The sequence below is a fragment of the Mytilus galloprovincialis genome, chromosome 11 (assembly GCF_965363235.1).
Source record: "Mytilus galloprovincialis chromosome 11, xbMytGall1.hap1.1, whole genome shotgun sequence".
NCBI lineage: Eukaryota > Metazoa > Mollusca > Bivalvia > Mytilida > Mytilidae > Mytilus > Mytilus galloprovincialis.
Window position 1 is genome coordinate 19,680,657 of NC_134848.1, and position 12,133 is coordinate 19,692,789.

Below are 12,133 nucleotides of genomic sequence, written 5' to 3' on the forward strand. Positions count from 1 at the left end.
GTCGCTTTCTTGGCAATCAAATTGTATTTTAATATCCCAATAGTAGCAGACATCGTACACTTATATTTTTTTTCTCATTAAGCCAATGCATTACATCGATACAGAGATAACAAACACTACAATACATTTTTACAATATGCCCAAATACAAGCTCTCGAGAGAGGTCACATGAGGGCACAAGCCAAGAGTACCAACACAAGTATTTATATTTTTTATAAAAGAACACAGCTGGTTTTCTTATACTTGACATAACGTCAGAGAATTTAGCTGTATTTTGACATTTTGTAAAATATGAAGACAAATACTCTTTTTGTTTTTGATGGAAAAAAAATGTATTCAAATATAAAAGGAAAAATAAAAGGTTTTGGCATCTTTCTGTTCATTTGGAAGTTTAGGTCTTCGAATTCCACATAGAATAATAATGTCTTTGTAGTAAAAAAAATATTCCTCGAATTCCAAGTTTTTCTTAAACATTTTTTAAAAATTTTTTGGCGAATGTTGAACGAGGGAATTCACATTCTGAAAATATAGATATAACAATCTCTGATTTATAACATATTCTAACCATTCTTTATTAATAAAGTTTTGTTTGTCCACAAACATCAATACCAGATTGTATCTTATTTACTGACAGAATATTTTGAATGAAGTAAACTAATTGAAGAAAAAAACTTCTACAAATTTAATGACAAGAACTGAAACACTGGGTACAAAATAGTCATTGCAGGGCATAACAGTTATATACAATAACAGAGGACGACGAATGCAGGTTTTGGCAATAATTCACATGGATCTGCGTTGCACGATCATAGAAAAAAGCTGATTTACTGTGTTGAGAATAAATCGAAGCAATGCGTTTTATTTAACCCCATTGCGTACAACATTATAGGCCTGTTATCCGTGATTATGTATTTAGACTGGCTTTAAAGAAAACTTTTTATTTCTTTTAAATTGCAATTTACATTTTATTATTTATTATACCACATTTATTTAATGTTCACAGCAATATAAAATCTGTATTTGAATTAAAGGAATTTGATAGTAGCTTGAACATCATTGTATTGGAACTTATTTTTAAATTAATGCACTGCATACGTAATAAGATGTTATTTTGACAGTAGTAAATATGTAAGTTTAAGGTTGAAAAGCATTGAGGACCCAATTTATACTTGCTGTTTAGTTATAGTACATTTATTATTCTACATGTAACTATCAAAGACGTATCTACTTTTTACATGACGATTGCGTAAGAATAAGAAGGATAATTGAAGTTTATAAATTAGGGCAGGATCTGCTTACCCTTCCGGAGCACCTGAGATCACCCCCGGTTTTTGGTGGGGTTCGTGTTGCTTAGTCTCTAGTTTTCAATGTTGTGTCGTCTGTACTTATTGTTTGTCTGTGTCGTTTTATTTATGGCAATGGCATTGTCAGTTTATTTTCGATCTATGAGTTTGACTATCCCTCTGGTATCTTTCGTCCCTCTTTTAGAAACATTTAAAGTAACAATTAATGTTTTTTTCTCGATATCTACAATTCAAAATATTATGACAGCTTACCTTGTCAAAAGCTGGAATATCTTTTACACTACTCCAGTTTTATCTCTTTGACCATATAAGATTTATTTGTCTTTAATTGGATCACATCCGTATTGAATATGACTATTTCATTGACTTCTGATTATTTAATTGACTCCTGACATCATCTCATTGTTAAGACTTAATGTGTATTAACTAGGAAAGTTTTATGATCATGTTGTTTTCGTATTGTTCTAATAGGCCCAATATCTATAAAGAATGCATGTCATAACTATAACTGTATAAATTTTATTTCGCTAGAAAAAGAAAGCATGATTACTTTTCCGCGTTATAGCAATTTTAGAGTGATTGATAGGATTCACAAATGCATAGGATAAATACTCCCTAATTACTATTTACATGAAAGTTGAAATTGGCAGACCCCTGCACAAATTGACTTGACCTAAATATACTTAAAATTATGACCATAAATGTTCTATGTAACAAACAAAATCTAGCAGGAGGATAGGCGATATTATAAGTTTGGTTTTCAATCGCAGTTGTCAAACTTACAATGTATTTGAACATGTTGAAAGGCAAATTTATTTAAGTTAAGGATATTTTAAATAAAATAAATTATCATACTACATTACAGTACAAGTCATATATTTACCAAGGTATAAAGAAATTTAGTGCATGTTTTTGTGAATCTTTTATCCAACAACTCAAAAGTGTGCCAAGGGTACTGTTGTCTTAAAGGTTTGATATTTAGTACTTTTCTTTTTTGGATTTCAATTTCTTCTGATTTTTCTTGGATATTTTACTTAAAATAGATTTTTGAACATTGGTAACCATTTATTTTTGCAATTTATACTGACGTTTTTTGGGTATTAAGTTTAAACTTTTCATAATAAAAGTAATATTTCCAATGCATCTCCCTAACTAGGGGAACTTATTGTATATTAGCTTTTCGCTCTTTTTTCTTATTAATTAGAATCTCAAATCTCAAATCTGTTTGAATATGGTACACACATATTTCAGTTTATAAAAGAAACAGCACTTATCCTTAAAAGTGGCTACACCAATTGACATTAAACATGTCAAAACATATCCCTTTCGAAAGACATATTAAGTTGTAAAGTAGTTAAGTGAGTACAATTAAACTTTGAAATATTTAGTGACTGTACGTAATCATTGTTTAAGATATCACTTGCATTCATATGGTAGCCGGTTATTCTATAGGGCGAAAACGCGAAATCGCGTTTTCGACTTCGCCTTTTCGCGTTTTCGCCTATAGAATATGAAACGCGAAAACGCGAAATGGCCTTAACTGGCCACCATACATTAAGGTTTTCTGAAAACGTTGACTCATATGGTCAATAAAAGTAAACTCATTGGATTTGCAAAACGGATAATCTTTACTGAATCAAATTATTATTCTGTACATTCGAACAGGTTGGCAATGTAATATTCCATTACAAACATAAAATGATGAGTTAACCAAATACTTGTAAAAAGTATGGAAAAAACAGAAACAGCAGCCTCAAAGTGATTCATAGACTAAGCAGAATGTAGTTCACAAATTTAACTGAACTGACATTAAATAGTAAATGTAACAAGTACTTCCTCGATATGAGTACAGAGTTTTAGTAGATCACATCATTCGTACATATGATAATTGAAGTTAGTCGGAAGTAACCATGAAGTGGTTGTCTCTTGAAAATAGTAAAATTATTAAGTACAATTAATCAAATTTTAGTGCCAGTGTCAAAATAAATTCAACAAATATGGAAGAAATTTTAAGCACTGCGTATAATAATGACGGCTTTGTTAAGATCATTAATAAGGAATACATTTCAAAGATATAACATGGTCATAGTTAAACATGGGTGATCAAGTTGAACTTGTAAATATTCTAGACACGGAAGACTTTCAGGGAGGGGATAATATCAAAACTAACATGTGGAATCAGAAACTTGCTAAAATTCACAAGGTTTTGGGGAATAGAGATAAATTTATTCTAGTCTTTATAGTAGTGCAAGTGATTTGTGTTTCCCTGACTATTGTATATTTGAACGGTAAGTATATTTGAATCTATTCTAAACTTATTTGCATGTGAGAAAACATTCTAATACTGACAATTTACACAAGAAACAAAACTTGATGAAACACTAATTTACTAAACAAGCGACATAAAATACATCAAGAGGTTAGTGTATTGTCATCAAACTCAAATATGTTCACAGTCTAATACGAAGTTGCAAACAAAGTACTCAGTACTTATATATCCATGCAGTGTTTCATTGGTTAATTGTTGTATTCTTGCATTTTGTGGATGCGGTTTGTCCAATAACTGAATGTCAAAAAGCAAGATAAAAAATAATCAAACAAGAAAGCCTTCATATCATATCTCTATTCCTCCTAACCACAAAAAAAGACATAAAAAGGGACTTCTAATACCTTTCTACAGGTACCAAAAAATACACAGCAGAAATAAAATAGCCCATTTCTATCAGAATGAAAACAACACAGATAAAGAATTCAAGCAATGATCATAATGCTATATATAACTAACGACGAGGTTAACTATATGTAACAATACAATGTCTGAGAACAGTGCTTAATTGGTGAAAATCTCTTCTAATAAAAGCATTGTTAGCGGTTACATAACCCAGATTCTACATGACATTTCAGAGGTTCTAGGTTCAAGTGTCAATACGTCATCAATCATGGGCCAAGTAATAAATGAGACATGCAAACAGATGTTGTGGGTGAAATAGATATGACAGAAATTCACTTTAAAAATAAGCAACAAGATAGTTATAAATGTCGCCATGATATATGGCTTTAAAATAGTTCTTTGTAATACATATGTTTAGCTGTTTCCATAATTTATTAATTCAAAGAGATCTACATACATTCCTCGAAATAAAATCACTTGCTTAAAAAGAACAAGAACATGTTTATAAGCCACGAATGGTACTCACATAGTATAATACTGACACGCCATGTCGGAAGTTTAATCAATAACTCGAGAGTTAGCAGGATCAAATGCCAGAACACATGACTCTGATCCCGTACCAACCATTTTTGCATTTTACCCAGTATTTGGCTTGTTGGCAAATATAACTTAGAAAATGTCGGGAGTCGGTTTCACAAAAAAAAACTAGGACTAATATAAATCTTAGTCGTAAGTTTAAACGAAGCCTCATTCCTTTGCATTAGGTGATGACCATCTTACTATAGAAAAGCAGTTAATTGCATGAATATCTTACTTTTTATGCTAATTCTTTTTAATAGTTAATCAAATATCATATATATTTTTTCAGCTAATATTGAAAAGATTGCAAGACTAGAAACGCAGATACAACAATTGACTGCTAATAGTTCCAAACTAACAAGTGTAGATAGACTAGTTCAGTTATCAAGTGAGTTCATGTATACGTGAAGAGTTAAAAACTCAAAACAAGGCTAATGTAAGATTTTTTGTAGGACAAAGCAAACTATGATACAGATTTCCATGTGTATGTCACAAGATTCTGAAATATGATCAAAATGAATCGGGTTACGTTCGAAACTAAAACTTTTGAAAAACAGGGGCATTATAGTAACACAACCTTACTTCAAATAAGCTTACATTAAGAGTTATAGAATAAATAATCGAAGAATTCAAATAGAGACAAGTATTCAACGAGTGACCGAAGAATACACTAATTTACGAATGCGAATTATCAGTGTTGTTCGGTGACGAGAGGAATATTTTTCGATATTTTAATTTTTGGTTAGTTATTCTTTTTATTACATTGGTAAATGACTTTTTTTCTATATGAAATTAATGAAGTAACTGTAAGGAACTATATCTTTTTTTCTACGCATTCACAATTTGTTTTCCAAGTATACTGCTGTACGACGTCAGAGAGTTAAATAACCACGTTTATTTCATATGTGAAATCATCATATAAAAAAGAAGATGTGGTATGATTGCCAATGAGACAACTATCCACAAAAGACCAAAATAACACAGACATTAACAACTATAGGTTACCGTACGGCCTTCAACAATGAGCAAAACCCATACCGCATAGTGAGCTATAAAAGGCCCCGATAAGACAATGTAAAACAATTCAAACGAGAAAACTAACGGCCTTATTTATGTAAAAAAATGAACGAAAAACAAACGACAACCACTGAATTACAGGCTCCTGACTTGGGACAGGCACATACATAAATAATATGGCGGGGTTAAACATGTTAGCGGGATCCCAACCCTCCCCCTAACCTGGGACAGTGGTATAACAGTACAACATAAGAACGAACTATCAGTCTTTATTTAACAAGGTAATCAATGTAATAAATTTAGTAAATGATTTCGAAAACCCTGGTGTGATAATTTTTCAGTAAAACAGATTTCTTTCGTTCAAATCAAATACGTTGTTTTATACACAAGCGAATCAAACGAGTTGAGATATATAAACACCATAAGATGGTGACAAGGGAACGTCACCATCTAAAAATTGATAATTAACAACAGGAAATGAAAGATCATCTCTTTTATCATAAATTTTGGTATTAAGCTTCCCGTTAAAAAAATATATAACAAGATATAGGAAATGGCAGTGTTCATTATTAGTATTTATTTAGCTTTATCAAAAGTCAGTTGGTCAGGAGAAATTTATTTAGTATACATACTGAAGTCGTCATTATTGAGAGCCAATTCATCATCCAAATATCTAAACGTGTTATTAAATTTTTGAATCAGATTTTGTTTTTATGTATTTGTTGGTTTTGGTCATAAATTGTAACTCATAACAATACAAAAACAAGTCCGCAATAAGTGCTGCACAGTTAGTCCCCATTGGAATTTCGGTAACTTGTTAATATCCGGAATCTCCATATCGAACAAAAATGTTATCTAGTGAAAATTCAAGGGCAGTTAAAGTATCAAAGATGGTACAATTGACATATTTCTTTTTGTGTGTTGCTAAAAAAAGTGACATAAAAGAATTTGAACATATATATTCACGTTCTCACTTTTATATGCCCATACATGTACTGTACCACATGTTTATATTTGATGTTGTCTTTTAATATGGGTTGATTATTTCTGTTTGATTCTAAATTTATATTTGGTTACTGATCTTGCAAATACACATGAAATGCACTTGTTGGTCCTTTATTGGTGAATATTCGGTATGGACTTTGCTCACTGAAGAAGACCATACGGTGACCTGTAAGTGTTACTTACTGTGTCATTGGTCTCTAGTGGAGAGTGGTCACATTGGCAATCTTACCATATCTTCTTTTATATAATTATGAAAAGGTAACAGAGGATTCGAAGCGTCAACTAAAGATGAAAAGGTCTACAGAGATGAAGCTAGTTCTTATCTTAAAACGGGTTCCTTGGGTAAAAAATGTTACCATAAGGGAGAGAAAGGTGAGAGAGGTGATAATGGACTGAGAGGTTTGTCGGGCGACAAAGGCAAAATAGGAGACAAAGGTCCACATGGTGAAAAGGGACCAACTGGAAAAAAAGGTCAAAATGGAGAAAAGGGGCTAAAAGGTGAAATGGGACGTATTGGAGATAAAGGTCAAATAGGCAATAAAGGTCAAGATGGAGACAAAGGTGTAAATGGGACAAAAGGCCCTCACGGGAACAAGGGAGAAGTAGGAGCTAAAGGTCGAGAAGGAGATAAGGGCGAAAAGGGCTCGATAGGTATAGTTGGTTCTACTGGAAATAAAGGCTTGTCTGGTGAAAACGGATTGGCAGGGTCAAAAGGTCATCGGGGAGAAACTGGACTTCCTGGCTTAAAAGGTATACATGGCGAAAAGGGAATCAATGGTGACAAGGGTGCAATTGGAAATAAGGGACGAAGCAACAACAATGGTCAAAAAGGTACTAGTATATAATATTCATTAAATATCAAACTAACTTGAAAGTGAAAAAATGCCGTCAATTTGAAATTATTGTAAATACTCATGTGTGTCAATTCGAACAGTGGTATACTACTGTTGCCTTTATTTTTCTATTCTATTATTGAATATATTTAATAGCAGAGTGTATACTTTACGAAATGGAATCTTGTTCATGTATTGTTTGCATGTACAGTTTGATTCACTAAGATTGTGAGATAAAGAGACGAAATATAGTTGATCACATATTAATTGAAAAAGTATGACAAAAATACCGAACTCTACTGGAAAAACAAAAAGGGGGAGTTTATGAACAATCACGCGCTATCAATAAAATTGAATATGTGAAAAATAGCTGTCAAATTCTTTACTTGGTACATATATTACAAAAGTTTGTTTTCTTGCTGGTTGCTTAAGGTGCAATGGCAAATAGTTCATGCATATTTAGGACGAGAAAAAATAACAATATCAAAGGCATGTAGGTCCAATACTAGAGGCCATTCCCGATTAAGATCGTGAATATTTTGACTGCCATTGGGAGAAAAGGTACATTGGATAGTGAGAAACATTTGTCTCTGCACCATGTCATTTACATACCCCTGATAAAGGAGGAACATCCCACTTACATACCCCTCATAAAGGAGGAATATGCTTTCTTTTCAAATATCCTAAGTGATGTATAACCCGTGTAATGTGGACATGCTTAACTCCTGAATATAAACAACACTTTGGTAAGGGAATTCATATTATAGTTAAAAGACCGATATATAAGCCCAGGTGGTCGTGTGGTCTAGCGGGACGGCTACAGTGCAGGCGATTTGGTGTCACGATACCTCAGTAGCATGGGTTCGAATTCCGGCGAGGGAAGAACAAAAAATTTGCGAAAGCAACATTGTTGGGTTGATGTTTAAACGAGTTGTATATACATAATGTACACAGCCATGTGTCACCATCATTGCTGGTGATCCGATGGATAAATCTGTTGTAGAGTTGTCACTGACTCAGACGTACTTATTAATATAATTATTTTCTGTGACTGTATCTTGCATTAATTTGTAGGATCCTTTACTATAGATAATTGAGCTGATCTGTAACAATAACATCTTCATGCCTTATATATCATGTACTGTAGTACGCCGCTAAATTAAAACTAACGAGGAAAGGTAACACATGGCCACCGAAAGCTTCATTTTTGTGAAGCCCAAGTGGTCGTGTGGTCGTGTGGTATAGCGGGACGGCTACAGTGCAGGCGATTTGGTGTCACGATATCTCAGTAGCATGGGTTCGAATCCCGGCGAGGGAAGAACAAAAAATTTGCGAAAGCAAATTTACAGATCTAACATTGTTGGGTTGATGTTTAGACGAGTTGTATATACATAATGTACACAGCCATGTATCACCATCATTGCTGGTGATCCGATGGATAAATCTGTTGTAGAGTTGTCACTGACTCAGACGTACTTATTGGTATAATTATTTTCTGTGACTGTATCTTGCATTAATTTGTAGGATCCTTTACTATAGATAATTGAGCTGATCTGTAACAATAACATCTCCATGCCTTATATATCATGTACTGTAGTACGCCGCTAGATTAAAACTGACGAGGAAAGGTAACACATGGCCACCGAAAGCTTCATTTTTGTGAAGCCCAGGTGGTCGTGTGGTCTAGCGGGACGGCTACAGTGCAGGCGATTTGGTGTCACGATATCTCAGTAGCATGGGTTCGAATCCCGGCGACGGAAGAACAAAAGCAAATTTACAGATCTAACATTGTTGGGTTGATGTTTAGACGAGTTGTATATATATATATATATAATTCGTTGTAGAAGGGTCTAAATACAGCACAAACAACATTTTCAAAAGACCAAAATTAAAAAGTGAAGAAGTTTATTTAAACAAAACGCATTTGACTAACAGGTCGAACAACTGATGTTCTTTAACCCTGCTGACTGCCATTGGCGATTGCCAAATAAAATTGATCCCAAGATGTAACAAAATAGATCTTCATATAAATTTAATACTAAACAGAAAACAATTAACTTGTGGCCACAATGTTATGCACCAAACATAAGGTGTAAATATTTTTTTTTGTACACCAGATCCGGATTTCGACAATAAATGTCTCTTCAGTGATGTTAGGGATCGAAACGGTATTTGGAAGGCCATATAAAATGTAACCTCATTTTTAGATATACTCTTGAATTTTAGGAGTCAATATAGGATGAACGGATCAAATAAACCGGAGGGAAAATATGATACAAGCCCAAACGAAAAAATATAAACGAGTCTAAATTGAAAGCTACGTTCAAACCTATGATTGCGTTGGATAAAACGTTTTTATACGTGTGCATGTAAAACAAATTTCGTTGTAGAAGGGTCTACATACAGCACAAACAACATTTTCAAAAAGACCAAAAATGTGAAGAAGTATATTTAAACAAAACGCATTTGACTAACAGGTCGAACAACTGATGTTCTTTAACCCTGCTGACTGCCATTGGCGATTGCCCAATAAAATTGATCACAAGATGTAACAAAATGCATCTTCATATAAATTTAATACTAAACAGAAAACAATTAACTTGTGGCCACGATGTTATGCACCAAACATAATGTGTTAATATTTTTTTGTACACCAGATCCGGATTTCGACAATAAATGTCTCTTCAGTGATGTTAGGGATCGAAACGGTATGAGAAAGGCCATATAAAATGTACTCTCGTTTTTAGATAGACTCTTGAATTTTAAGAGTCAATACAGGATGAACGGATCAAATAAACCGGAGGGAAAATATGATACAAGCCCAAACGAAAAAATATAAACGAGTCTAAATTGAAAGCTACGTTCAAACCTATGATTGCGTTGGATAAAACGTTTTTATACGTGTGCATGTAAAACAAATTTTGTTGTAGAAGGGTCTAAATACAGCACAAACAACATTTTCCAAAAGACCAAAACAGTGAAGAAGTATATATATATAGTCATTGTTTGTTTTGTTGCAGGTCAGGAGAAGTCATGTGGTGATGGATGGGAAAAGTTTAAGGAAAGTTGTTATTTCATTGAAATCAGACCAACGAAGACATGGAATGAGGCAAAAGTATGATTTTTCCTTCATCAAGAGGAACACTCGAAATCAAACTTTCCTTCATCCGGAACACTCGAAATCAAACTTTTCTACATCAGGAATAGATTACCTAAGTTTACGATTATTTGATCCTCAATGTCTCTCCACTTCGTACATCATTATGCCTTTTTAACACATTTTCATTCCAGCGTCACTGATGAGTCTTGCGCAAATTAAAATTTCATTTTATTGTACATTCGACCTACATACATGAAGAGCTATTTGACCAGAGGACATCTGCAAATGTTGCATCTTTATATGTTTCTTAGTATATTACACAATATATGTTCATTTTCTATTTTTTCTAAATTGTCAAATGAGATTTGTCATATGATCTATAATCATAATAAATAATATTGCGTGTTTCTTGATTTTAAACTGTATTGCCTTATATGCAACTATCTAAATGAATGTGTACTTTATTTTCAAGATGGATTGTCACATTAAAGGAAGCAGACTTGTGAAAATAGACAATGCCTTTAAAAATAGCTTTTTGAAATCATTTGCAAAAGGTATATACTTAACTGCTTCGGATAAATTATATCAACCATTTCTTTAAAAAAATATTAAGATAGTAGCAAAAATTGGTTGAAAAAATTGTGATATTGCACGAATTATTCGACAATTGAATTCTTATGATTGATATTCAGAACTGCTATCGTTAGTGGATTGTGATTAAATTCTTGCGGAAAAAATATTAGTTTCTAATTTTTCAGGCAAAATAAAAATTACAAAGACGCTTGATAAACTTTAATAAAGCAGGGATACAGGGGATTCCCTCTATCTGATACATGACGTCATAAAGGCACACACAAGTAACGATGAAGGAAATTAATTGTTATGATACAAGAAAAATCTAACTTATGAAGGTTTACATATAAAAAAACGTGAGAGAGAGAGAGAGAGAGAGAAAATATGTATCTTTTTCCTATCATAGCTTACATTTGATTAACATACTTCATTTCAGATAGGAATGCACGTCACGTTTGGATTGGGGCACATATTCCATTCAGAAAATCTCATTTTGTTTGGGAATCTGACAACACAAATGTTACTTTTACCGACTGGGCATCTCGACAACCTGATAATTATCGAAATGCCGAAGACTGTGTTCATATGGACTACGGCCTGTCAAACACATGGAATGATAATAGCTGTTCAAAGAGACTCGGATACATTTGTGAAAAACAATAATTGCTTTGAGTATCAAGCTGAAACTATGAAAGGAAAACAATCGAAATAACAGGCGGCAGATATGACAACTTTGAGTCGTTCAATTTGTGTCTTAATTCCCTTTGTTTAAACATATATAAAATTAGAATGTGCTAAACTGATATAGCTACTTACAATTATGTTCAAATACAATGAAACCGGCACAAATAATGTTTGTGTACTGAATGGCGCAGTGACCAGCTCAAACTTAATTTTCAATTGCAAAATACCTCCTCTACCTCAAAGTCAAAACTAAAATAGAAAGTCCATATAAACAGAAAAAAAAAACTGTTTTGCAGAAACCGTGTCCTTTAACAAAACAATCTACAAAATATAGCAACAAGTAAATGAAACTTAAACAGAATGAAAC

At 33.0% G+C, this 12,133-nt stretch overlaps 1 protein-coding gene across 1 annotated transcript; it reads left to right on the top strand.

The window, feature by feature from the left end:
• The first annotated feature begins 3,241 nt into the window (after nt 1-3,241).
• Nucleotides 3,242-11,885, top strand: LOC143051833 (uncharacterized). Its single transcript, XM_076224812.1, has 6 exons — nt 3,242-3,592; nt 4,844-4,942; nt 6,835-7,407; nt 10,430-10,524; nt 10,982-11,063; nt 11,519-11,885. The coding sequence occupies exons 1-6, from the start codon at nt 3,400-3,402 to the stop codon at nt 11,743-11,745; spliced, it is 1,269 nt and encodes a 422-aa protein (XP_076080927.1). The 5' UTR covers nt 3,242-3,399; the 3' UTR covers nt 11,746-11,885.
• The last annotated feature ends 248 nt before the right edge of the window (nt 11,886-12,133 follow it).

Bases quoted from the DNA above. Each gene is read 5' to 3' on its own strand.
- LOC143051833 (XM_076224812.1), top strand. From the start codon at position 3,400: ATGGGTGATCAAGTTGAACTTGTAAATATTCTAGACACGGAAGACTTT. The intron at 10,525-10,981 runs GTATGATTTTTC...TTTATTTTCAAG, and splicing joins AGACATGGAATGAGGCAAAA to ATGGATTGTCACATTAAAGG. The intron at 11,064-11,518 runs GTATATACTTAA...ACTTCATTTCAG, and splicing joins TTTGAAATCATTTGCAAAAG to ATAGGAATGCACGTCACGTT.